This window comes from Pyricularia grisea, chromosome VII (genome assembly GCF_004355905.1).
Source record: "Pyricularia grisea strain NI907 chromosome VII, whole genome shotgun sequence".
NCBI classification, from domain to species: Eukaryota; Fungi; Ascomycota; class Sordariomycetes; order Magnaporthales; family Pyriculariaceae; genus Pyricularia; species Pyricularia grisea.
This window is the reverse complement of record NC_044975.1, coordinates 3,306,051-3,331,550: the sequence shown is the minus strand read 5'-3', so window position 1 is coordinate 3,331,550 and position 25,500 is coordinate 3,306,051. Positions and strand designations below refer to the sequence as shown.

The window sequence follows — 25,500 nt, the reverse complement described above, 5'->3', positions numbered from 1 at the left end:
GGGGGGGGGGTAGGTGATTGATGACGAGGTCCGGTGTACAGTGCCGCTCCCGTGGTGAGGTAGCTGACTCCTACGCATAGGTAGATGGTGCATCTTCTGGCTAGGATCATGAATTCATAAAGGTTGTAGAGGATGGAGTCCGAAATGCGGATCACTCGTTCTCTGACGGTCATGCAAACACAGTTGACTAGCTTTTGCAGAGGCCTGGTTATCTGAGCTGCAATAATGTTCAGTTTTCTTTGAATGATTGATTTAAAAGAATGTGTAGTATAATATTACGTTACAAAGGATTGGGGAAATCAATAAAATCATAGTTTGTTGCTGAATAGCGGAAAATAAAGGGGAAGGTTGACCGTGAATCGAAAGGGAATCTTTTCCCATCAGACCAATATCAGCGTCTGGTAAAATCCATTTTGAGCAGATGTTATGTATACCTAAGTTTTGTATGAATCTTCACATGTTCTTTTGCATGAAAAAGCTACAATCAGTAGACTAAAGGTCTTGATAGGATAAATATTGGAAGAGACAGATATATCAAAAATCTCTGTGACCAGAACCAGCTCTGATTATTGATGAAATGTACACAGCAGAACCAAAAAAGAGCGACCAGAAGATATGATAGACGCTTGTTCAGCAGTGTAGCTTTTCTTTGATGGCTAGATTGTAGCGAGACAACCTTGAATGGATATATGTTCTTGAACTTCCAGCAGGTGATACCATGTCGTGGCCTGTCCTTTGCTCTAGGTGCACTTCCTCGACTTGATTTCGATTGAAATACCAAATGATATCCGATAATCACTCCTTTCACAGGAAGTTGCTGCGAAGGGATACCTACGAGCTACCTGGATCCTTTCACGGCTTTTCGTCTCATGAATTGCCTGATGGAAAGCTTAATTCTGAACTGACTTGCTTGCGCGAGAGATTCAAGCAGAAACGAGATGCCAAGAAACGCTCAAGTATGTATACGCAGATCATCATGGAAAGCCTTTTTTTCGTTCCCAAAAGCTGCAAGAGTTGGAAAGAAATCGCAAGAGACTGCCCATGCCCAGCAGTTATGAACATGCTCCAGCTCGGAGGACTGTGGCCAGATTATCGCATCTCACTACCAGGCAGTTTCTCATCCGATGATGAAGATGGTCCAGATCAGTTTAGGGACATTCTGCACCCTGATGAGAATCTTATAGGTGGTCTGTCAGATTATTGCTTCAGAACGCCCAAGTTCTTTCCTCTCAAATGCAAAGCAAAAGCAAAATGTTGACCCAAAATCGACATATCAGCAGTGACGCATCTCCCGCCAGAGACCAAGGACCACATACTTACCTCAACCCTGCAACTGCTCGGCGAAGCTCAGCTGTATGTAATCAGCTTCAGCGTCACCCAGTTCGCACTGTGGTATCTGCTGATAGTGCTCTTGGCCACTGTCATGATACTGACTGTCCACAGTTCGATATATTGGTCTGGAGAAGTCGACAGCAGGACTATTTTGATAGCATATCTCGGTCTGCTAACCAGATGCCTCGCCGTCTTCTCGGCTTTGAACAATTTTCGATTTCCTACGTATATCGAAACGAGCCACAGCGCTATCACGCTGCTCGTGGAGTCAGTTTCCGCTTCTAGAAACTGATTGTCGTCCTGTCGTATTGTTGTGTAGGTTCGTCTGCTAGGTGCTAGTGGACTGGATGCTCGACGTTATGTCGCTCAGGAGTGGCACAAGTTTGAACCCGAGGTATGGTTGGCAAGCATGTCAGCCCGTCGACCCGGAGAGGAAGGAATATGAGCGAGCAGGAGTCAAGAGTCATGAGTGGAGCACGAGGGATGAGAAAAAAGCAGCCATTGAATTGTTCGGGACAGGACTTTCGTTGGAGTGGTGACGCATCCTTGAATTAGACTGGAACTAGACCTAGTAAAAGTGGCGCACATAGCAACCACGCATATACTACCATCTTACCGTTCTGCTAGAAATACCGCCATACCGTTTTTGACTTTTGTCGTCTGGTTGTTCGCGCACAACCATGATAACGACGCGACCAACTAACTCTATATCGACAGTTTACGCGTTAGTTTTGCTTACCTCGTTGCACAGTACCTATACATTCCCTTGCCATTCTCAATTTTGTTTCTGTCGCGTGATTCCTCTGGCATGGTGTTATGTTCTCATGAGCGATGACAGTATGCTGCAAGCGAACGCCAAACAGTAGTCAAGGCCGGCCAGTCGTTTCGAAACATTAAACAAAAAAAAAAGTACAAAGGAACGCCAAGCTGCGGCTCGGAAAAAATATAAGGTTTCGGATTGCCTTGCAACGGCTGAGAGATCCAATCCGGGGACCTGCTCCGGTCTGGATGACGCCAAGGTTGGCGGTGCGGAGAGAGCTGGACCGGCTGTTAACGGTCAGGGGCAATTCTTTATGGTATCAATAATGAATGCTACGATAGGATGAGCACCAAAACCATGGTGCAGCGTAGGAGCGCATGCTTATTTTGATGAGCAGGTGGCTTCCCACGCCTCAGGACCTGAGACATGACCAGCCGACCTGCTGCCCTATACACTAATGCAAGCCACAACCGTAAGCTAAGGTGGCTAGATGTACATATCTAGGTACCTATGTGCGGTAGTGTCTCTACCTTAGGTGTGTATGCCAGGCACCCAGCGATGAGCCAGTGTAACTGTAAAGCTGTAATCCTTGGGTCCAAGAAGGGAAAGTTCAGTGATATTTCGCGAGAAAAGGGGCGTATTACATCATGGTGAAGCATCTTGGGTATAAGAAATAGGAGAATATTGTACGACAACTAGAATCAAAATAAGAACATGCACGTTTCCACTGTCTAAATATCATGTTTGTATTGGTTACATTTATTATCAGCGCCAAAACAATAGTCATATATGTATAGCATCACTTGGCCATATCCTGCCAGACCTCTCCTTTATAGATTGAACCTGAATTCAGTATCCTGTCTTCCTTTCAAAACCTCCCTAATACAATGAACCGCCTCATCTCATTCCTAGCTCTCTCTGCGCTAGCCCTTCTCTCCACAGCACAAGATGGCCCTACCAAACCGCCAGTCGACAAGAGCTACAACCGCAACAATATCAACGACGGTCTGGGCGAGTACCTGGAGGGCACTCGACAAAAGCCAAACATCACCGAGTGGGAAAACAAGGCCGTGTGGCCGGATGGCTGCCGCCTCGAGGCCGAGGAGGCCAACCTGGACGCCGCCGACTTCAAGGTCTACGAGGTCAGGTACGGCGACTGCGACGAGCCCTGGCACATGTGCGTGCACGACGAGGCCGGTTCCAGCAAGGAGCACCTCGCCGAGCAGTTTGGCAGGATACCGATCGGGATGCGGTCGTACGTGAGGAACCTCGTGGCGCAGCCGCAGCACTTTGAGAAGAAGACAGTTACGGCGCATTTTAGGTCCACGGGGGATATGACGACGTTTGTCAAGGTCGAGCTGGCTACTTTGGTTCATGGTGAGTTTTTGTTGGTGTTTGGTTTTCTTTGTTTTTGTTGTAGTTGTTGTTGCAGTTCAACCGGGCTCCTGTTTTGGCTATTGACTAAAAAAAAAAAACCAAAATAACCAAACAACAGAAATAGGCCATGCGCTAGATTTCCTCGCCCTGAAGAACAAGACGACCCAAGACGGCAAAAAGGTGTCGTCCTTCAGCATGACAAAGGCGTGGCAGGACTCGGTCGCTTTGGACAGCAACGTCCCAACAGAGTACTCTCGAAAGTCGTGGGTCGAAAACTTTGCAGAAACGGTAATCATGGCAACCTTTGACGAGAACGTGCCCAACGCTCGCAGCAAGGACGTCGGCCCTTGGCCCGACAGCAACAAGTGGGAACTTTTCAAGGAGCAGCTCAAGACGGTCGTGGACAACGTCGGCGGCAAGATCACGCCCGACGAAAATGCCAAATGCAAGAATCGGCTGCAAAACAGCAAGGCCGTGCCAAAGAATGCCTTGACGCCAAAGAGGGAGCTGGGGTTGAAGCCTGACCTGAGGATCAGGGATACGTCTATCAATATTATCGAAGGAGATTCGGATCAGGACTCTGTTGTTGTGGATGGTTGCGATCATAATCACTGATTTAGAACCCTTTTTTTGGTCTGTATATAACTTGTTTATTCTTTTTCTAGGTTTAAATAATCTTGGCCATTACGTACATATCATGAAGTTTATATATTCAAATTTCAAATTTTTATTTCCTTTTTGCATTCGTAGTGCTCCTGACCGACTCCGACCTTGACAAGTCATTGTTTCCCATGATAACAAGCCTGGTCTGGTCATCATCAGAGTCTGTTGGTATGCTGCTCCGACCAGCAGCAACAGGTGGAACCTGCGGCGTCGACACGACCGAGAAGTCCTTCTCCATCCTGATGGCACCCGGCGGGATCGACAAGGTGGGAGACATGGACCGAACGTGACCGACCGTGGTGCCCGAAGTCAGGGTCCGCAGGGGAAACGGGGGTTGGCCCGACATGTCATCGGCGTCCTTGCCACCGTTGGCGCCGCTGCTGAGCACGTGGCTCTGGCGCCTGCTGCTGGCGCGGGCGTAGGCGGATTTACTGGCGTCGCTGCGGCTGTTGATGGGGTAGCTGCGGGCGGTGGAGCCCGACAGCGACGGGAATATGCGGACGATGAGCAGACGCATGGTGGGCATGCAGGCGCAGATGATGCCGACGGTGATCTCGACGCAGGACCAGATGGAGATCTCGAGTTGGTCGTAGGTGACGTTTTCGAGCGTGCGCGTGACGTCGGCGAGGATGCGGAGGCGGATGCAGCTGAGTACAGTGAAACTTTTTTTTGTAGAACAAAAGATTTGTTAGTTTTATATTCCAGCCAGAGAGAAGGTAAGAAAGTAAGGGGCTTCGAATGAGAGGAGCAAAAGCCAACAAAGACTTACAATGTCCCCGTGGCAAACATGATGGCCACCCCGAGCTTCTTTGCCCAGTGCAACTGTAGTTTCCTCAACTCCCATATCGGCACGGCAAGCATCCAAACATCAATGGCAATGCTAAAGGCCGCGCTGCCCAGACTAACGTCGGTGAAGCTCAGGTTGCACGTGCCCTGGTGTCGGGGATCGCCGTCCCAGGCGGTCCAAAAGAGCTCAGGGTTCGGGGCGCACTGCAGAGCGATCATGAGCACAAAATTGATGGTCACGGCGGCATTGAAGGCCACAGTGCCCCAAAGTACGCGCTGAATCTCCTTGGCGGGGAAGATGCGCATGTAAAAGAAGAGCAGCGACATCTTGAGCAGGCCGACCTGCAAAAAGTAGATGATGCTGACAACGAAATGAAACTTTAAAAATGTGTAGATGTTGTCGACCGGAACTGCCCATATGTCTACCCCCAACCCGTTGGGCAAAGCCCCCTTGGTGGTGATGATGGTGCTGGGTATGACGCCCGTTATAATCGTGAGGGAGATGAACAAATCATCTAGCCCAAGCTCTAGCCACCCAAATGTCACAACCTTGTAGATGAGCCGGGCGACAACAAGGGCGCTCGACATAACGGCGAAGAATATGGCGATAAAATAGTAGATGTGGCGCTCGTCGCGCGGTTTCTCGCCGCATGATAACTTCGAGTAGCGGAGTGCGGCTAGTGACTCCTTGACTGTACAGTTTTCGACGACGCATTTGGTTGTCTCGGCCCCCATATCTCGGTTGTTGCATGTGCATTCGCTCATGCGATCCAGGGGTACATTTACGCAGTACGACTTGGCCAAGGCGATGAAGCCGCATACTTGCTGTGAGGCAGGCCGATGGAGGGTTATTGTCAGTCATTAACCTCTTGACGTATGCTGTCAAACATCCAAAAAAAAGACTTACAGCACAAACAGGCACACCGTCCAGCGATGTGAGCGTGTTGTTGCTCTGCGCCACTGACAGCGTACAAAAGGCCAGCACTGGCAGGAAAAGATGCAACAGCTTCATCTTGAAGTGTTGCTAGGCCTGCCGGCTTGAAACCCTATTTCTTTCAGATGATCTGCAAAGAAGTAAAGGCAGGAAAAGAATGTATCATAATGGCAGGGCTAGAGTGGAAACACAGCAGGGGAGCCGATGGCTGCGTTTATCTACCGCAGGTCACCTTTGCCAAGTTACCAAGGGAATGAATGACCTTCTTTTTTTGAAACATAAAACATTCAGCTTGGCCCTGATAGGGAAAGAATAGAAAAGAAGAAAAAGGAAATCCTCTTCGATCGCCGCGAGGGTGGTGTGCCAGCTCGGCGAGACGAACCAGTCGAGATATACCAATGCAGTAGAGTAAAAAGGACCTACTACCTACTTCGTCCACACAGCAGAGAGGAAGAGGAGTAGGAGTAGGAGTAGGTAGGATCCACGCTGCTATCAAAATGCATGCATCAGCTTGCCATCCTCAAATGCCTGTGCCTGCATACAGTTCACATATTTACTTGCTCTTTTAGGAAAGGCTTGTATGCAAAAGATGGAGTCTTGAGCCCCTAATCGCTCAGCGATAATTGGACTGCCCCTGTCTCCCCACGCTTGGCGACTTGGTCAACGGTCCAAGCGGGGGGGGCTGGCTGCAGGCTTCTGCAGCTGTCATCCCGTTTCTTTTTTTTTTCTTTTTTTTCCCATCTCTTTCCCTTGTGATCAAGAGGTCCAAGATGTGATACCCTGCCGACATCCCCGGGAAAGTCAGGACTTCTCGTGCTCGACACGTGGCGAATGTCGTGATGGTGATCAGTCTATCCTCCCCCCATTGCCCCCCCCCAAATCTTGGTCCGATAAACCTATGCACACCTTCTCCTGATTTCTCAGCTACTGCAGGTCCGGATCCATGTTCCCAATTGAGATTTCTTCTCCGAGAGTTCACCACTCCAAGCAATGATGAAAAGTTGGTACTATCTACTACTCGGTACAGCAAGTAGTAATAAATGCCTCGCTTTACTAGATCAAGCAAGGTCCATTCGCCCCTCATTCCCCAGTGCCCCATATTCCAATCGCTTACCACCACATGATTCGATGCGTCCTGAAGGAAAATCCCTGGATTTGCCTCGCAGGGCAATATGTTTCAGGGGGTTGGGTTTGTGAACCTTTTTCTTTTTCTTTTCTTTTTCTTAGGGGGGCCTTGAACTGCTTACTACATACAGCATGTGCTCCATGGGATTGTGATTTGGTATACGATGGCCCATCGCGAACCCACTGGGCTAGTTCTAGACTAGACTACACGGAAAATTTGAGAAAGCCGGGATCAAAGGCTTTACGTGGTACGTACGAAGTTCCAGTAGTAGTCCATTGATTATGTATCCGAAGTAGCACCACTCCTACAGAGTAAAAAGGGCCCTTTACTCGTGGATCGATCTCACGAGAAAAACAACACAAGCCTTTTCCGGGTGGAGAAAGGATGAGCGTCCTTACTGCTCAATGAAGATTTTGAAGTACAGTAATTATGCAGCAATCAAAAATTAGTCTAGAGATAAAAGCCGATGCAAATATTCCGCATCAAATAGAGTACATGCATTCTTAGTGCGATGGAGAAACCCTGTTTCGTCTACTCTGTTCTAGACTGGAGCTGGTTCCGGTCTCATTTAACTATGTCATAAGCAACTTGCCGTGTAACACACATGTTTAGTGCGCAACATGCAAATATTCTAGCATATAAAAACAAGCCATGCACCTGGTCCGGCCTCGTGTAAACAACTAACAGTAAAAGAGAGACGCAAAAAGAAAAAAGAAAAACAGCAAAGAAAAAAACAAAATCACTATAGTAGATTGTCGAACCTACTCGGAGCATGTCGACACCAAATCCGCCCTCAAAGACAACCTGTACGATTCCCAGCAGACCAGAGCGGGTTGAAACCCAGGATGGCATTCCATCGTCCGTTGGAGCTGAATCTGGACCCGGAACGGCCCCAGAAATAAAAGTCCCGCAAGCCCGTGCCACAGTCGTTCCCAGATTGAACATGACAAGCGAACCATGCCACGTGTCCACCGCGAATGGTAACGTCTCGGTAGGAAAACCAAATCGGGGTTGCAGTGAAAGCCGTGGCGATGGTGCACAGACGGGACCCACGGGTTACATTTACTTTCCGAGGTTTGTGCCAAACTATAATTTTTGGGCGTCTCAATACATTGAAAGAGTCTAGTGGACACGATGGACTAAGAATCTAAGGTCCAAGAGAACGCTTGAGAAGGATCAGAATTAATAAAGCGGACTGGATGTGACAATGTGTCAGCTTGAACTAGATTAATATCAAAACAGATATTATTTCCGGCGTACGAGTCCTATTATGCTACAATCTTTGAGATAAGCAGGAAGCGGACTATCGCTGTCAACGCATATCGTGAATCTTCTAGGGAATTGAAACACGAGAAGTCAAGCTGCAAACGGGAAAAGAGTAATCGGCGCAAATCTGAATAGATACTCACATTGAATTTTTCTTGGCAGGAATTACAGGATCAGGATGGATAGATACATGTGTGGACTCATATCGTAGATTCATCTATAAGCAATTAGGTAAAGAAAGTAATAACATTGTGCTCTTTCTTCAAACGACAGCATCTCATATATTCACTACCCCGTCATCCGTCGCCAACTCCGAACGCCAACTCAGTTTGATGAGTTGTAGGGGTCCGTAGTTGAGCTCCTTGCAGTCGTGCTCGACCCATTCACCGCCGTCGACGAGCCGGATCGAGTGCTGTTGTTGGCACTGTTGCCACCACTGAAAGTGATGCCGCTTCCATTGTTGCTGGTGCCGCCGCCCCCACGGGTTGAGGACGAGCCAGACTTGCTGAAGCAGGAACCTTGTGGATTCGGTGGTTGCGACATGCTTGATTCGTTAGTATCTAGGCTTGGTTGGAAGTTGAGAAAAGACCTAGCGTTGGATGTGGTTGGAAAGTCTTATAGTCGATTTTCTACTTTGGGGATGACTGGACTAGATTGTGTTGCGAACTTGTTTTCGGTTACTATTTGGTTACTCTGTGTAATGACCTGATTAACTCAAAGTTATTGATGAAGAAGGCCACTTCATGCAAAATTGGGCCTGATGTACGATGTATAAAGATAAAATATCGCCGGCTGAATAATTGTACGCTTAAACATCCTCGTTGTCTTCGACACCTGCATTCGTGGTTGTCGAAAGGAATCAGAGTCAATGAGTTGTTTGAATTCGGTGTTGCACGATAAAGAATGTGATGAAGTTTCTTTAGTTGACTTCTGATTGTATGGTACAAAATGACAAAGACACCTGATATCGAAACAAACGCAAGTTGCAAAGGTCGCCTTGTTACACCTTGCAAACTCTGAGCCAGCCATAGATCCTGCCATTGAATTTGTTGTCTATAAAGTGGCTGTAATTTTTCGACTTCAGCTATCCGCAGCTACCTCCTAGCGGTCAGATAACAAAAGCCTGCATTCAAAATCATCACCACAAACAAAAACAATATATACTCCCGAAAATGGCACCCGATCCTCAAGGTTCTTGCTTCAGCTCGACAACGAGAGGCACTCCAGTCGCGACCAGCGGCAACGATAACGGCAGTGGCAGCAGTAGCGTTGGCACGCGTCAGAGCAGCTCCTCGGGCAGCAGCGTCACCCATGTCGGTAGCAGTGGTAGCGGTAGCACCACCACGGTGGCTGGGTCGACTGGTAGCAGTCAGTAAGTCCGGGCAGCTGTGACGACAGCAAGGATGCGTGGGTATCAGCAGAAGAAATTCATTATACTATGTTGCCATATAAATGGCAGAGCATATAGGACTATATCTTCTCTTATCAACCTTTCCTTCCCCACGTTTTCACACATAATCCTGACCTCTGCATCGAATTTTGGTAGAACACAAATCAAAATGTTAAGCAAATAGAAGCCCAAGTAGTAAAACTCATCAACGTACTAGATAATGTTACTGGGTTGAGGGAAATTACCAACAAACAGTTGGGGGTGGTCAAGCAACAGCTGAGTCCTAGAGATAGTAGAGTAGTAAATCAAAGCCAGATCCGGGATCATATGACCAATTTGTCGAAATAGAAAAAAAAAGATGCGTCACTCACTGAAACTGCCCGGAGAGGGATATACAAGGTTTAATCACATCTCAGCTTGTGCTGTTCCCCCAAGTAATTTCCACATTGACAGCAACACAACCAAAGCACAACAACTGAAAGCAGACTGTGTTGACACCTTCTTTGCAACTGAGAATGCGTCCAGGGCTGCTTGAAGGGAGCTCCGAAGCTTCCAAAGAAACAAACCTAGCATCAATAATGTTATCACGCGTCACTGCAAGCCGCCCAAGACTGATGCTGCTAAAGTCCAGAGATAGCGAAAGTCGTCCGAGCTGTAAATCAAGGAGTGGCATATCGTTACAAATATGACGCTCATACGGTAGGTCCGTCTCCTTTAGCCTGATCAGAGCCACCGGTGATTCTCTCGCTGGCAACGATTTGGTATAACTGACATTCGGCGTGTGACAGTTTGGCTGTTGAGCGGGGATTGTTTCCTCGGGGATGGCATCTTTAGAACCTTCTGCCGAAGCTGTGGATTGGAAGGATTGATCTCCTGCCGGATCTGCCACATGACTTTCTGACGGATTCTCGGCCTGTCTTTTTGCTTGTGGACTCGCGGGTGCAGCTTCACTGTTCAGGAGCTGCTGCTCCTGCCGAGGCTCAGTCGCACCAGTGTGTGACGTTGAACCTGGATCGGCGCTTGGTCCCGCAACGAAGCTCGGACGAATCGTCTCTGCCGACGATACTTCGGATCCAGAATCAAAGGAGAGCTGCGTAGCCGTGGATGGGCCCGACAGCAATGATAGCGCACGGCTTTCTGGCGGGCACACACGCACCCTAGGGTCTCCGCTGAGAGCTCTCAGGCTCTCACATATCTCCACTATTGCACCAGCCAGTTTCTCCGCCTTTTTGCTTTCCAGGCGCACGCCGTCAGGTATCGTCCATTGAGAATACAACCTTCCGTGGCAGGCCGAGACGGAAAACTGTCCGAGGCGGGTGATGAGGGCGTGGCAGAGGAAACAGGCAGACTTGCTGCAGCCCATTGCCCTGGGCGCCAGGACGGGGGTGCTGGCCAAGTAATGCATTGTCAATTGCACCTCTGCGTGGACGGGCAGCCGGCGCGTGTTTCCCGAACCGCTGGGCACGACGGCGTATCCTTCACACCTTGAAACCAGGACATTGCTGAGCAGATCCCGATAGTTTGGCTGCCGTGCAATCTTGGCAAAGTTCCGGCAAACTCCATAATAGCGCGCAAGCTTATCGACTTGTCGGATCTCCTTTTTGCCAGCGAGTTCCATGCCTACATTGCCGCATGCTCCCAGCTTGAGCTCCAACGTCCGAGGATTCTCGGCAGTAGAGGCCTCATAAGCCTTGAGGACTATGGTCTTCAGCGCCAGTCTTGCTCCTTTGCCATCGCTGCCCTGGTAATTGAGGTGCTGGAGCTGTTTGTGGACCTTTCTGAGCGCTGACAGTGTCTTCGGGAACCGATGCTCTAGAGTGCTCTCTATTTGGGAGAAAAGATCTTGGAGTTTGTGCAGTAGGGATATATTGGTGGTCTGCCCTGCTCTTAACCACGCTGGCCCTGGATGCCAGCTTGGTCGGGTGCGCTGGAGTATGCGGTCGCCGGAGAGTTCCATCACCATATCGAACGACCTTTCCAAGAAGGCATCACGGTGAATTTCTGTCCCCCCCTCGTAACTCTTCTTCAGTCAAGTGGAAGTCACATTGGACAAACACGTTGAGTCTGAAAAATCGACTTACCGCGACTGGCGTAGCTGCTGATTGCATTGCCAATCTTTTGCAACGACGCCACGGTTTCCGGCGTTGGGATTTCATTACTGGCTACCAGTATAGTCAGGCTGCTTCTGCTTTCCTCAACGCATACTGCTGATATCTTTCTGACACCTTCCTCTGTACACGCCAAGTATGCAATGTCATTGGCTAACTTGAGTTCGTGGTACGGGGTCAGGACATAGCTCTCGGCGTTGCTGTTAAAACGAGACAGCGGGTCGTAGACCACCCCATCAAATTGAGTCTTTTCAAGTCTTGCGGCCAGCTGACGTAGGGATGACTTTGTCTTAGGTGTCCAGTAGGAAGCAGACATGTTTATCACAATATAACACAGAAAGGTTTGGTCGAGGTGAACTAGGTCAAAGAGTAGAAGATTGAAACTCTCCCAAGTCCATGACCCCTCAGGATGGATATTCAGAGGATGAGGAAAACCAGGGCTTATCGCATCATCTCGCAGATGGAATGATTGGACATCCATACTCGAATCCGATAGCTGTTGGTGAGCCTCCCGCATTACAAAGACTATCCAATTGGCAATGCCGGATATAGTGCTTGGGGTGTCACACCCGTGGGACATTGCATAAAAATGCGGAGTAATTAAGCCGCCCGAGATGTCAAAACGAAAAGATGCTCTGTCCGAGAGGCGTATACGACTGATTGGGCAACAAACAGATAAAACAATCAAGCAAGCGAAAAAAAGTTGTGGGATAAAGTAACAGCAAATCGCGATATAAAAAAACTGGACGGAGTTATGTCGAAACGGTATTAGAAGTCACAAAGAAAAGACACCGATTATAGCTTGGCTTAGGTTAGACCTCACCAATCACAGGCTTCAGGATCAGCGGGACGACCTCGGCCGCATCGCCGATAAACGACCAGTCCCTCCCGGGGATGACATTCTTGCTTCCGTCGTCCTCGTAGAGGTTGACGACGGCGATTCTCGCACCCTTATCCCTGGCTTCGTCCACATAGCCAGCAGCAGGCCAAACCTTTGCCGAAGTGCCGATGACAAGACAAAGATCGATTGGGTCCGCCTCGTCTTCAAACAACGCTTCCGCCTTGTTGATTGTGTCTTCGGGAAGCGATTCGCCAAACCAGACAATACCGGGCCGCAGCAGGTTGCTTTTGCACTTGGGACATTGCGGCAGATCTTTTTTGTCGATTTTTGACCGCAGAGTATCGCCAAGCGGCACGCCTTTGCCCTGAGTGGTACCGAGAGGAGCCACATCATTGGTAGTGGGCTCGCTGGCGACGTAGTCGTCGCCTAGAATTTCACGGTTCTTACGCTCCAGACCGGCCAGCATGATCGGATTAGCACGCGGCCGAGTCGAATCATCGAGGACGCCGTCCTTTGGACCCCTGATCAGCGCCGTGTCGAGCGCTGGGGTTAGTGGGACCGTCGTGTTGCCCTTTTCTGTATATCCGCAGCCGGATTCGTTCCAGCATTTGAGGTCAAACAGATTCCCATGCAACTGTAGCAATTGGTTGTTCGGATGACCGGCGCGCGGAGACAGGTTATCGACGTTTTGGGTCAGCATCGTGAAGCCCGGCACTTTCCTGGCCAGCTCGGCGAGGGCTCGGTGGGCCTTGTTGGGTTGGGCTTTGAGTGCCTCCTCACGCCTGTACGAGTAGAACTGCCAAACTAGGCCTGGGTCGTTGCCGAAGCCAGCCGGGGAGGCTAGTACGAACACATCCTGGTTCTGCCAGAGCCCGCCAGGGCCTCGGAATGTGGCGAGTCCCGAGGAGGCCGAGAGACCGGCACCGATGATGGCCACTATATTTCGAGACTTGGCCAGGTGGTTCTGGAAGTCTGCGATCAAGTCTGGGTCAAGGGGTGGAGTGAGAGGTTGGACTGCCTCTGAGCTGGTCGCAAATGACGACATGGTGGATCTGGGTGGGGTTGATGATGATGGTGATGATAACCTTGCTAGTGACGATGGCGATAATTGAGCTGGGAATGATGATGAAGCGCCGGGGCTAGAAAATGGCAAGGGGAATTGCGTGCGTGGTGTTTTGTGGTTATGGAGCTTGCGTTTTAGGATGAATCCGAAAAAGGCTGGAAAATAGAGATTGCGCTGAGCTTTATGGTTCAAGGGACGGAGCGCCCAAGCTGAGCGACGCATCATCTCAGGGCAGGCAACCATCATGAGAACCTCCATCACACAGAGGTTCCGCCAACAAGAAAACAGACTAGACTAGTCGAACATGGGACAATCTTACAGCCTGACCACCCGACTGCTAATTGTTCGTCCCGCGACAAGTGCAGGGTAGGCAGAAACTTTTCTGAGGGGGTGGTAGGTAGTCAGCCGAACCAATGGCCAAGAAGAAGGGAAAAAAAAAAAAAAAAAAAAAAAAAGAAAAAAAGACAGAATACTGCAGTGCTCGAAATTGGCAATTGAATTTATCGATGTTACACCGATAAAATAACCGACTTGTCTCGTTGTTGTGATTAATGAATCGCACGCCCATCTTCCTTTTACTCTGCAAGTTCCTATCGCCAGCTCACCATTAATTATGAATGCACGCTCACAGTGCGTCACCGACTCAGGATCAGGTTTGTCGATCCGGCCCCGATCCGTAATGGATGTCGTTAAAATACTCCGCAGGTGACATCTATACGGCGTCCGTACAAACCCGGCGGGCATTAGCCTGGAGACCCCGGCGTGGAGACGGAGCCGTGCTAAAGCCGACGGGCCACACGCATGTGATGTGATGCAACCTCGACTCGAGGGAGTCAATATTTGCATATCATATCGTACTGTGGTGGGTGTGTTTGTTCTGCGGACCCAGTGATTAAGCCGACAGATCCGACAGTCTGTGAGTCGGAAAGCGGAGCGAGACGGCCTAGACCTGACTTTTTCGGTAACGGAGCCGATGGGTCTTCCATGCCAGACGAGTCTGGAACTTTTGATTTTGAAGCCGGAGAGACGGCGAGAGGAGAAAGGGGAGGACGTGTTTTTGTTTGCTCACCTGGTTGGTCCGGTCTAGTCTAGTCTCGTCCACACCCCCGGTTCATCGTTTGAGGTGCCTAATGGCAATCACACGTGCAAAAATCCATATTAAAAATCCAGGGTAAAAATGCATGGTCTCTTATGCCAATTTTGGCAATAACCCCCAAATGCAATTCTTTGTGGCTCCAGTGGACCTTTGGGCTGCTTGAGCCTGCTTTTGCCCTGTCTTTTGGGCAGCCATTTAAGGGGACGGATAAAAGCCGCGAGATTGCAGTGACCAGCCGGGCTGTAACCGTTCCAAAGGTTGGCGTTTTTTTTTCTCTAGGGTTTAAACTTGATTGAATTTGTTAACTCGGCACTAAACATCATAGTAATGTTTGGTTTGATGTTTCTTTCTCTTTTGGACCAAGGCTTGCAGAATTTGCCCCCCACTGACAAAGTTTGCGTGTTCACAAGGTGGTACCGTAAGGTATTTCCGGAATGTCAAAGAAGGAATGTCCCAGTTCCACAACTGTGGGTCCTGGTGAAATCCCCTGATCATTGTACCATAGTATTTGACAGGTCCGATTTTCGCATACTGATTTTCCAACAAGTTCCCTGATTTGGTGATTAGATTTGTCTCGGCCCAAGTCAGCCCAGAAGTCTTGTATTATCAAGCACTTTTTTGACCGACTGATCTTCTCATCATTTCATGCAGTTGTCATCGAGCTTATCTATTAATGTTAGTCAGTTGATAATAACAGTAGTAAGCACAAAATTTTTTTCATCTATTTTTCTTGCCCACTTAGCCTTTACGTGTGGACAAACATAAACGCTCTAGTCGACTCGAGAACTATCCACAGTTCGGCATTTTTCTCTTGCCTTCCACTGCAGCGCGATTCGTGAAACTCTCTGAATACCACCTTTCGGGCCTTTCCAGTGCAGCGGTTCCTGCTTCCTGCTCTGACTGGCCTAAGGGTCCTTGACACATAAAACGGATACTATGTAATGGGCGGGCGGATGGATGCCTGTGCTGTGCCTCCGCGCGGCTCCACCGGTCCCACTGCCGCTGCCATCCAGATTTCCGAAAAATGTTATTGTCTCCAGTTGACGACGCAGCTTGGCCGCTCACTCCCCCCGCTCAACACGAGACAAAACTGGACTTGATCGCCAGTAATCAATAACCTATCAACTACTGCTGCTGCTCTTTCTCTGCTCTTCCTTATCTGTCTCGTGTATTTGCTTCTCCGGTATTTTGACAGACAACACTCCCAAACCCCCACGAATCTGCTGCACATGTCGTCGTCCTTATAGACCAATACTTTCTAGAGTTCACATTCGCGATGGCCAGTTTGGGACTTGTTTGCTTTCGATCTGTTGGATGGCAGCCTTTGCCCGAGCCTGACACCTGAGAAAACCATAACTGGTCATATCCGGCACCGAAAAGAAAGAACAAAAGTGACAACAATCGGACGCGCACATATACAGAAGAAAACAAACAACATCTCCAAAAGGGATTTGACATTTATTCCAAGTTTCTATCTAACCTATACATACTCATCCAAAAATGGTATCCTCCGAGACTACCGGAGATCCTAGCAGGGATGCCTCCCCTTCTGCTACCACGGGAGCATCTACACCTCGTAGAAAGGAGAAGAAAAAAGTTGGGTTTCATCAAAACGAGGGCCATGGCCCCACGAGCATCGTCGTCCATGATGGGACCTCCCAGCAGCAAATTTTGACACTGCAACCAACTGCGGCCACAGGTGGCTCGCCGGATCCTTTTAAAACCCCGCAGCCATCTCCGCCGGAACTATCAGTGCCCCAGCAAGAGGAAGGTTCACCAATCACACCGACGGGGGCACCAGATGCAACAGAACTTCGTCGCGCCTTGACAAAGATCTTGACGACCCAAGACGAGGCTCAAGGCGCCCGCGGAAGACAGGGCCGCTCGCCAAGTGTTGGGCCCTCCAATGCCGCACCGCCCGAGCCTGCCGTCTTCAAGAGTCCTCAAAGGCCAATGAGGCCGGTTCTGAGGCGTGATACCAGCTATGATGTGCACGAAGAGAGGGTCAAGGCCGACCTGGCCGAAATGCACACAGGGGAGCGGGAGCAGAGGTCTAGAGCCGCTGCCAGAGAAAGGGCGCACAATCTCGCCGTCAGGGTTGAGAACTACGCTTCACCGCATGCCTCACACCGGCCATCTATGGATTCTGAAGATGATCTCGAGGCCGGTTCTCGCGCTGCTCGGGCTACAGCCTTGGATGCAAACAACAATTCCGAAAACATGCAACAAGATGTTCGATCCAGGAAGCTCCAACGCAAGAATTCTCACCTTGCACCAGAGGTACTCGAGCCTGCCAAAAATCTTGTTCGTGCCCATACGAAAAGGGCCCAGAAGCACCACAGAGCCTCCTCATCCGAGACCCAACCAGATGGGTACTTTGCTTTCCAACCCCCCTCGGAAGCACGTTCCGGAGCCGTGACGCCCGAGCCGGTCCACGAATATGTTCAAGACTATGTCCCGAAGCCAAACCGTTACCACGGTGGCATTTTGGGTTCACTTTTGAAGCTTTACAATGAAAGCACAGGCAGCGGGTCAAACAGCAGATCGTCGACGCCGGCTCACACGCCTCAGCACTCACCCCCAGGCTCGAATGCACCGTCCACACCTGGCTCACCTAGGCCCTCCAGGCCGAGTAGTGGAATATGGAGTGGTTTTCACGTCGGCGGTAGCCCAGGCCCAGGAAATGTCGGTGGGAATTTCAAGACGCACCACAAGAGCCACTCTGCTTCGTCTCTGGCCCTTGGCGAGCTCATAAAGTCGACCTCGACATTGATGGCGCCTGGGTCAAGCACATCTGGCAAGGGCTTCGCCGACCGGGTGCGACAGTCTGGACAGAACGCGAAGCGGAGATCCGGCATATTTGGCACAGACTCTCCCAAGTCAGCCAAGCTTAAAAAGCCAAAGCAGGCCAAGGGAGACCAGCACCACCGCATAACCAGGCATATTGCAAAGATTCTAAGCAGACACAGATATGTGCTTAAGCTATGCCGCGCGCTTATGATGTATGGGGCTCCGACACATCGCCTGGAGGAGTTTCTGACCATGTCGGCACGCATTCTCGAGATCGAGGGCCAGTTCTTGTACTTGCCTGGGTGCATGATAATCTCGTTTGATGATTCGGTATGTCTCTCGTCGTCTTTTTTTTTCTGTGTTTTTCGTCTCTTCAAATTTGTTAATATTTGCATGTATGGTGTATTTTAGGCTACGCATACTACCGAAGTCAAGATCGTCCGTCAGAAGCACGGGCTCAACCTCGGCAAGTTGCGTGATGTTCATATCATCTACAAGGAGGTTGTCCACGACATCATTGGTGTTGAGGAGGCTACGACCAGGCTGGATGAGATCCTCAAACAAGACGTCAAGTTTGGAGACTGGGCCCGTATCCCCATCTACGGTCTCGCCTCTGCCAGTGTCGCACCCTTTGCGTTTGGTGCCCGGTTGATCGACCTCCCCCTGATATTCGGCCTGGGTTGCTTGCTAGGTTGGATGCAGCTCATCCTCGCGCCGAGCAACTATCTCTACGCCAACGTATTCGAGATCACTGCTGCCATCGTCACCTCCTTCCTCGCTCGCATGTTCGGCTCTATTCGCGGAGGCGAGCTGTTTTGCTTCTCCGCCATGGCGCAGTCTTCCATCGCTCTAATCTTGCCCGGTTACATGGTTCTCAGCGCTGCGCTGGAGCTTCAATCCCACAACATCGTCGCCGGGTCGGTTCGCATGGTGTACGCCATGATCTACACGCTCTTCCTCGGGTACGGCATAACTATCGGTACAGCCATCTACGGTATCCTCGACCGCAAGGGGGCCACATCATCCACGCATTGCAATGGTGGTATTGATACCGATTGGTACTTTCTCTTCGTCATCAGCTTCACCGTCTGCCTGTGCATCATCAACCAGGCCAAGTGGAAGCAGATGCCTGTCATGGTGGCCATTTCCCTGCTTGGTTACGTCGTGAACCTGTACTCGGGCAAGGCATTTCCCGGAGGCCAGGTCAGCAACATGCTCGGCGCCTTCACAATTGGAATCCTCGCCAACATGTACAGCCGGCTGGGCCGTCACGTGTCCAACTACTACCTCGATTTTCTGGACTGGTGGGACGTTAGGGTGCGCCCTCGTTTCCAATCCGCCAGCCGTAGACGAAACGGTGTCATTGGTGGCGGGTATGAACAGGGCGCCACCGAAAGCGTCCCGCCCAGCCCGTCTTTTGGTCCGACGTCGACGACAGAGAAGCCCACCGAGGGCAGCGGAGAAGCGCCGGACTCTGAACGTCGGCGCAACGTTGGTTACGGTCTCGCGGCCGCGGCCATGCTCCCCGGCATATTTGTGCAGGTCCCAGGAGGTCTGGCAGCCGGCGGCTCGCTGCTGGCCGGGCTGTCGACCGCGAACGAGATCACGCGGTCCAACAGCACCATCACCACGGTCGTCAACGGTACTCTGGTCAACGTGACGGCGTCCTCGGGCGGATCGGTAGACGCTGCCTCGGCGGCGCTGGGTCTCGGGTCCAACCTGAACTCTACTGCGTTCAGCGTCTTGTTCAACGTCATTCAGGTTGCGATTGGCATCACTGTAGGATTGTTCTTGAGCTCGCTAGTCGTCTATCCTTTTGGTAAGCGGAGGAGTGGGCTCTTGAGTTTTTGAAACGGGTCACAGGAAAAGTTGAATTACAGAAATCATATAAAAACATACACATACTTGGCGATGTGTTTTGGTCTCTTTTGTTATTTCTTGCTTTGGTTTTTATGCGTCGGAGTTTTTGGGGGAAAGCGGGCAGTAAGGGAATAGAAAGATTTAGATCCTACAATTTATTTTTTTGTTGTCAGGGCTTTTGAGACATGGCCTCAGGGCAGTCTGATGTGTTTGCGTTGCTTGATCTGTTCGAGGTTCCAGATAAGAAAAGGATATTTGAACAGCCTGAACAACAAGCATCTTCTATAAGTAGTCAAATAGCTTTGTGAGAAGCAAATTGAAGCTGAAAAGAAAAATAAATCCACCTATAGCACCGGAATATTCCAAACTAATCGGAATTTGAACAAGTGACCGTAGTTTTGAGCCACGCCAACCAACCACCCCCAACTTAATCTTCCACCAGCACCTATTTGAAACCCGACCAGACAGCGCCACCAGGGGGAGAGTATGAAGTCAGACCACCTTGGTAGATGTCGACCCTCACGCCAGGGTCCGACATGGGAGCGTAGGTAGGGATGCTGTACATGTAGCTGTCGGGTGGCAGGTCGGTTCCGGAGCCTGTGACCTCGATGTTGGCACACTCGGGATAGAACCTGATTTTGTTTTGTGAGGTGAGTTTTGTCAGCTGCAAGTACAGAAAGATAAAAGACAAAAGAAAAACTGCAAGTCTGATAGAAGGTGATAGTAGACGTACTGCGGAGTGTTGGCCTGATGCAAGGCCAACAGCTCGTGTCGAATGAGGTAGTTTCCAGGCTTCAAGTTGCTGGGGATCTTGCTGCTCCACTTGCCAGTCTTGAGGACAGTGGCGGTGCCCCAGTTCTCCGAGTTCGGGTTGTTCCCCCACATCCCCATCTGGTCGATCTTGAACCATCCCTTGCCGTCGCCGGTGCATTGCGAGTGTGCTCCGCTGCACTTGAAAGCCCATACCATCACGGGGCTGAAAGCACGTCAAAACAAAGAATGGGTCAGCAAAAGCCGGTGGTTCAGTAGTCACCAAGGGGGCCGAGAGGGGATCTGAGTGTAGTCAAGTACCCTTGAGCGTGCGTCCACTGTTTCCAGAAGGCGGTGATGTTGGTGCCGGCGGCGACGGGGGCGACGAGGTCGGCACCGCGGCCACCATTGCACCGCATCTTGGAATCGGTCGGGTTCAAGATGGGATCGTAGTTTCTAGGTGCAGGAAGAGAAAGCTCTGGTTAACATATTGTCGGACTCCAGGGGAGGTTTGCTTGGTTGCTTACGGCCATTGCCACTGGATGGTCTTGGGGGAAGACGCGGGAGAGAAGCCTTCGTAGCCCGGGTAGGTGACACCCCCAATTTGGTAAGAAGTCACGGCTCCATGGGCTTGGACAAAGGGAAGGACGGCGGCAGCCAGGGTCAGGACGGAGGACCACATCTTGGGGGATTTGCTGATGGTGGGATTTGTTTGGACAGCGCTAAGGGATGAGGGATGTTGGAGTAGAAGGGTGTAACAGATGCATGTAAAGATATGCTTATATATAAATTACGTTTGTAGTACGGAACGATGGACCTACGAGACGTCAGCGGCGGAGGAACCTCGGCGGGATTTCAAATTAGAGAGTCACGGACACTGCGAGATTGCAATATATCCTCATGGGGAAGGAGTGCAACAAGCCGTGGAGGACCAATTTGAATGTATGCATGGTATGGAAGTGTTTGAAGTTTGGTTGACGACGGGATTGGCAGATAATATCATGGGCGGCAGCGATGGGGGTGAACCACAAAGAAACGGAGGCCAGTCCATGAGACACACACCAATCAATATCTCTGCACGGATGCAAATTCTCGACTTGGTCTACAATGTACTGCTTTACAGTAGATCATTGTCAGCAAACAGCATGGCTAACAAAGCTCTTTTGGTTGGTCAGTTACCATAGCAGATAGAGGTTTTGGGTAAATACAAAACAAAACCATTTCAAGATGGACACAACAACTCCAAGGCGGGAAAGGACATTACATGTAATGCGACACATCATGTTGCTTAATTTCGACCAAGATCGGCACTTGGAGATCCGCCAAGATTAGGTCAAGTCTGGGGCATTAAACATGGAAGGCGGGAAAAGGAATTGGTGGTTTGTGAATGGAATAGATTGCACACGGAGCGGATTCCCCGAGACCTAATATAGATAGATGAAAGCGGAGTGAGTCTTTTTCTGGCATGTATTCACATGATTATTTCGTCTGTTATTATTAGAGCAACACCAGTTTCCCAACTCCAAGGTAGCGAGGTGATATGAAAAAGATGTGGCCTAGAGCTCGGCCGGGTTTCCCAAGATTGTTCTTAATGTAGGGATAGGTAGGCGATGCATCGCAAAACGTATCGGCGATCGAGTAGAATGACTGAATGCGCGAGCGAGATGCTGCTTAAGCGAAACGTGACAATTGATTGATTTTCCCTAGATTGGAGAATTAAGATTGATTGATTATACAGATTGGTCGGAGGTATGATATAACCTGTAGCTAACTCGTGTATTCTAGGAAGTGAGACTCATTCATTCCGCGTCACTGCCCTGGTCGAGAATACTTGGAGGGGCTGTACGTCGTGGGCCTCTTTCTACCAGAGACAAACGTCAAAATGGGAAAGTGTAGCAGAGACGCATATGATCACCGTGTGATGCTGGATGACTAATCCACAGCAGTCACCACCCCCACTTGCGACTTTCGGTGGAGCAACTTGGCAATTACCAATCTTATTCCATTGCGTTGCGACATGTAGGTCCATTTGTCGGAGCTCGACTTCAACCACCCAAAACACAACTTCACGTACCACCACAACGTTGCCCAGTATGCCTCAAAAAAGGCCCCGAACCGGTCTCATCCCGACAGACCTTCCGATCCCGCCACCTTCCAAAAGAGCCCGAACGCGCCGTGACGCGGTCGACCGTATTTCGCTACTCTCGGACGAGCTTCTTGTGCGGGTACTCTCCTTCCTCTCGGTCCCGCAACTACTCTCCGTGTCGCTCGTATCACACCGTCTGGGTCGACTGGCATGCGACTCGCAGCTGTGGAAGGCGCTGTACTATGCGCGCTTCGTGCTCCCGCGCGCCATGCGCATCCCGGGATTCGACAAGGTCTCAACCAATAACCAGCTGCACTACGCCGGCCGTAGGGCACTGTGGGCTGATGGGCGGAGGGGCGGTATAGTGGATGTTGCGGGCGCAAAACAGAAGGAAGATCACGGGAGGGCTAGGCATACCACTGTCAAGCCATCGAACCAAGGGCCGGGGTGGAACGAAGCTGGGACCGTGGAGACTGTTGATTGGAAGAGACAGTTCAAGATTCGCCATAACTGGTCTCGGGGCAAGTGTGCAGTCGAGGAGCTAAACCTGGGCGAGTCCGGTCACGACGACGAAAGTACAAAGCGCAAGATGCTGGTCAAGGTTGTTGAAGGGATCGCAATTACAGCCGATGAACGTTGTGGGCTGCGCGCCTGGGATTTGAAGACAAGGAGAATATTGGCGCACGCATCATTTTCTGCATCTGCCAGTGGCGACAACGGCGTCGACCAAGCTGTTACCAAGAGGCCCACTTGCATAGCTGTGGATGACCAAGGGCCCGACGTCAAGACGCTGCATGTTTCTGTTGGATTTCAGGATGGCAGCTTTGGGATATGGATGTTGCAGGCCACCAACCAGTCCAACGCTACCCTTGAGCCACAGTACATGCATGAACAGTCGAGTAACGGTTCTTTGATCTCAATGGCATACTCATACCCCTACCTGCTTACGGCGAACAAAGGCATTACAATCTCCCTCTACACCTTTGAAGGGCCAAGCCCCCTGGCTCCTCCAATCTCTACCACGAATCAGACTAAATGGAAGTCACCGTACCTCCTCACATCACTCAAATCTCACACTTCAACGCCACCATTGGCACTCTCCATTAGACAAGCAGGGACAACAACGATTGCTTCCATTGCATACACCTTCAGCACCGTCCAAGGATGGTCCATCGGCATACAGGACTTACATGTCAAAGCATCCTCGCCCTCCCAAACACCCGAAATTACAGCTACCCGCTTGGCTTACACAACTCCAATGTCCACTGGCAGTCCGCGACGCCGTGTCCCACTCCGTGGGCCTGGGATAGCTTTTTCAGATGACGACGACGAGATAGAAGAACACAACCCACCTACGCGCAGGACTCAAACGCCACCAGTCGACGACAGTGATGGCCCAAAGACCCTTTGTTACACACATCCCTACCTTCTAGCAACATTGCCCGATAACACCCTCCTCCTTCACCTCTGCACTACAACTTCGACCTCATTGTCCATATCATCCGGGATCAGATTATGGGGTCATACTTCGGGCATATCGGATGCCGAGATCACATCGCGTGGCCGTGCTGTTAGTGTAAGCCAGCGAGGCGACGAGATGCGCGTTTGGGAGCTAGAAGGTGGCGCCAAGCAGCGTCGTGTTGGCGACCATCGCAGCATCGAGATTCGCCCCACCAAGAAAGACGATGGAGGTGCTGACGATGGCGTCGACGCTGCATGGGAAGAGAGGAGGGACTGGGTAGGTTTTGATGACGAGATGGTGATTGTGCTCAAGGAGAGGCTGGGTGGCGGCGATAGCTTGATGGTTTACGATTTCACATGAACATCATCGAGGGAATTATTGTCTACTTTACACTTGGTGGTTGACTACTGCAACCAAGTGCCGAGAGTTTCCAGGATCTGCGGGCCTTACCCACTGTCGCATACATAACGACAACAATATGAAGCCGATAGACTTGGCTCGGTCCAAGTAGTGGATTGGTCGCCTTGTGGTCCGAGTCACGTCGCTATATCGGATAACATCGAGATCTCACACGCCTCAAGCTGTCGGCTGGAGTTACGGTAACGTAAAATGTTGGGAAGCCGCGATCGACCATGGTAGACGGACGGATAGGAAAACACATGTCCGGGCCGCATTTGCATTTCCATGCCAGGAACCTGGAGGTCAATGTTCACATGCAAGATCGGGGCTGGCATCGGAAAACTTACGGGATTTTTCGCAGCGAGTGTTAAACGAAGACGGCAAATGGGCAAAACTCCGTTTCCGGGAAATTTGCGACATGGAGAATCACATGCTATCCGAAAAAATACGAGCGCCGCAGACCGGAGCAAGGGTGACACAAGCAGCGCAAGCTTTGGATGCGTAATACGTTTGGCCATTGGTGTGATAGCTCCAGGAACCATACTACGGATGCCGAGAAAGCGAAGAAGAAAAGAAGAAAAAAAACTCAATCGGATAGCTACAAAGCTCACTCGGATGTGCCGAGGAACATTTCGGGAATAGACTCAGGGGAAGCTAGGTTTAGAGTCGCTCTGAAAGGTTGATGTTTGTGATTCCCGGGTCCATCCCAACGGGCTTTTCGTCCCAATGTTCGGGGTCCGTCTGCGGTATCGTCGGGAAAAAAATCTGACAAAAAGCCCTGTAACACCCCTTAGGTAAACTCGGATAAGACAGCAAACCCAGATTCTAACCTTGTACTATGTTACTGCCTCAATGACGTAGGGTGTGGCAGCCAGACTAACCCTTGAGTTTGGCAATTTCAAACCTAGCAACCATTCGCCTGAGGATATGAGACCACTGGGTATTGGACCGGGTGATGAGTGCCTGCCTGTGCATAGAAGTTGGGAGGAAAATCATGGTAAACATATTTGACGAGGTGCTGTATCTCGCAGTTTTAAGCCGGGGGAATAAAGCCGCCGTCATTGTGCAGTACATACGTCAGTTTCATAAAATAAAATAAAAAAACAAGAATAAATACGACTAAATACTACAATACAAAAAAAAGAACAGAAAAAAAAAAGAAGCATATGCTCCCGCCCCCCAAAAACCCAAAAAACAAACAAACAAAGAACCCCTGTCGTCTGGCGGATCTCGAAACCACCACGACAACCCCTGCAAAGAAAAAGCACCCAAGGACGCGCAAACAAGCATCGACCGACCCCCCGGTTCCCCCGGCAGATCGGACTCAGCCCTACGAGAAAATGGTTTGATTTTTTTTTTTTTTTTTTTTTTTTTTTTTTTTTTTTTTTACTGGCTGTGTGATGTGAGTTCG

At 50.3% G+C, this 25,500-nt stretch overlaps 12 protein-coding genes across 12 annotated transcripts; 6 read left to right on the top strand and 6 right to left on the bottom strand.

Annotated features, from left to right (window-relative positions):
• Window positions 1-8: 8 nt before the first annotated feature.
• Window positions 9-173, bottom strand: PgNI_10970 (uncharacterized protein; the record flags this gene model as incomplete). Its single annotated transcript, XM_031130944.1, has 1 exon — window positions 9-173. A coding segment is annotated over one exon (165 nt), but the record flags the coding sequence as incomplete, so codon positions are not given.
• An 881-nt stretch (window positions 174-1,054) lies between these two features.
• Window positions 1,055-1,624, top strand: PgNI_10969 (uncharacterized protein; the record flags this gene model as incomplete). Its single annotated transcript, XM_031130943.1, has 2 exons — window positions 1,055-1,187; window positions 1,281-1,624. The coding sequence occupies 2 exons, from the start codon at window positions 1,055-1,057 to the stop codon at window positions 1,622-1,624; spliced, it is 477 nt and encodes a 158-aa protein (XP_030980213.1).
• Window positions 1,625-2,979: 1,355 nt separating this feature from the next.
• Window positions 2,980-4,084, top strand: PgNI_10968 (uncharacterized protein; the record flags this gene model as incomplete). The annotated part of the gene is made up of 2 exons (XM_031130942.1): window positions 2,980-3,469; window positions 3,588-4,084. 2 exons carry the CDS (start codon window positions 2,980-2,982, stop codon window positions 4,082-4,084), a joined length of 987 nt encoding a protein of 328 aa, XP_030980214.1.
• A 112-nt stretch (window positions 4,085-4,196) lies between these two features.
• PgNI_10967 (uncharacterized protein) lies at window positions 4,197-5,930 on the bottom strand (the record flags this gene model as incomplete). Its single annotated transcript, XM_031130941.1, has 3 exons — window positions 4,197-4,794; window positions 4,902-5,743; window positions 5,826-5,930. The coding sequence occupies 3 exons, from the start codon at window positions 5,928-5,930 to the stop codon at window positions 4,197-4,199; spliced, it is 1,545 nt and encodes a 514-aa protein (XP_030979611.1).
• Window positions 5,931-7,750: 1,820 nt separating this feature from the next.
• PgNI_10966 (uncharacterized protein) lies at window positions 7,751-8,104 on the top strand (the record flags this gene model as incomplete). The annotated part of the gene is made up of 1 exon (XM_031130940.1): window positions 7,751-8,104. One exon carries the CDS (start codon window positions 7,751-7,753, stop codon window positions 8,102-8,104), a length of 354 nt encoding a protein of 117 aa, XP_030980222.1.
• Window positions 8,105-8,568: 464 nt separating this feature from the next.
• Window positions 8,569-8,787, bottom strand: PgNI_10965 (uncharacterized protein; the record flags this gene model as incomplete). The annotated part of the gene is made up of 1 exon (XM_031130939.1): window positions 8,569-8,787. One exon carries the CDS (start codon window positions 8,785-8,787, stop codon window positions 8,569-8,571), a length of 219 nt encoding a protein of 72 aa, XP_030980220.1.
• Window positions 8,788-9,416: 629 nt separating this feature from the next.
• Window positions 9,417-9,712, top strand: PgNI_10964 (uncharacterized protein; the record flags this gene model as incomplete). Its single annotated transcript, XM_031130938.1, is given in 2 exon segments — window positions 9,417-9,616; window positions 9,631-9,712. 2 exon segments carry the CDS (start codon window positions 9,417-9,419, stop codon window positions 9,710-9,712), a joined length of 282 nt encoding a protein of 93 aa, XP_030980221.1.
• An 11-nt stretch (window positions 9,713-9,723) lies between these two features.
• On the bottom strand, window positions 9,724-12,074 carry PgNI_10963 (uncharacterized protein). Its single transcript, XM_031130937.1, has 2 exons — window positions 11,716-12,074; window positions 9,724-11,635 (listed from the first exon to the last, which is right to left on the bottom strand). Exons 1-2 carry the CDS (start codon window positions 12,056-12,058, stop codon window positions 10,047-10,049), a joined length of 1,932 nt encoding a protein of 643 aa, XP_030980218.1. The 5' UTR covers window positions 12,059-12,074; the 3' UTR covers window positions 9,724-10,046.
• A 480-nt stretch (window positions 12,075-12,554) lies between these two features.
• On the bottom strand, window positions 12,555-13,628 carry PgNI_10962 (uncharacterized protein; the record flags this gene model as incomplete). The annotated part of the gene is made up of 1 exon (XM_031130936.1): window positions 12,555-13,628. The coding sequence occupies one exon, from the start codon at window positions 13,626-13,628 to the stop codon at window positions 12,555-12,557; it is 1,074 nt and encodes a 357-aa protein (XP_030980219.1).
• Window positions 13,629-16,242: 2,614 nt separating this feature from the next.
• On the top strand, window positions 16,243-19,383 carry PgNI_10961 (uncharacterized protein; the record flags this gene model as incomplete). Its single annotated transcript, XM_031130935.1, has 2 exons — window positions 16,243-17,862; window positions 17,944-19,383. The coding sequence occupies 2 exons, from the start codon at window positions 16,243-16,245 to the stop codon at window positions 19,381-19,383; spliced, it is 3,060 nt and encodes a 1,019-aa protein (XP_030980216.1).
• Window positions 19,384-19,837: 454 nt separating this feature from the next.
• On the bottom strand, window positions 19,838-20,824 carry PgNI_10960 (uncharacterized protein; the record flags this gene model as incomplete). Its single annotated transcript, XM_031130934.1, has 4 exons — window positions 19,838-20,024; window positions 20,126-20,368; window positions 20,464-20,598; window positions 20,670-20,824. The coding sequence occupies 4 exons, from the start codon at window positions 20,822-20,824 to the stop codon at window positions 19,838-19,840; spliced, it is 720 nt and encodes a 239-aa protein (XP_030980217.1).
• Window positions 20,825-22,235: 1,411 nt separating this feature from the next.
• Window positions 22,236-24,050, top strand: PgNI_10959 (uncharacterized protein; the record flags this gene model as incomplete). The annotated part of the gene is made up of 1 exon (XM_031130933.1): window positions 22,236-24,050. The coding sequence occupies one exon, from the start codon at window positions 22,236-22,238 to the stop codon at window positions 24,048-24,050; it is 1,815 nt and encodes a 604-aa protein (XP_030980324.1).
• Between the last annotated feature and the right edge of the window lie 1,450 nt (window positions 24,051-25,500).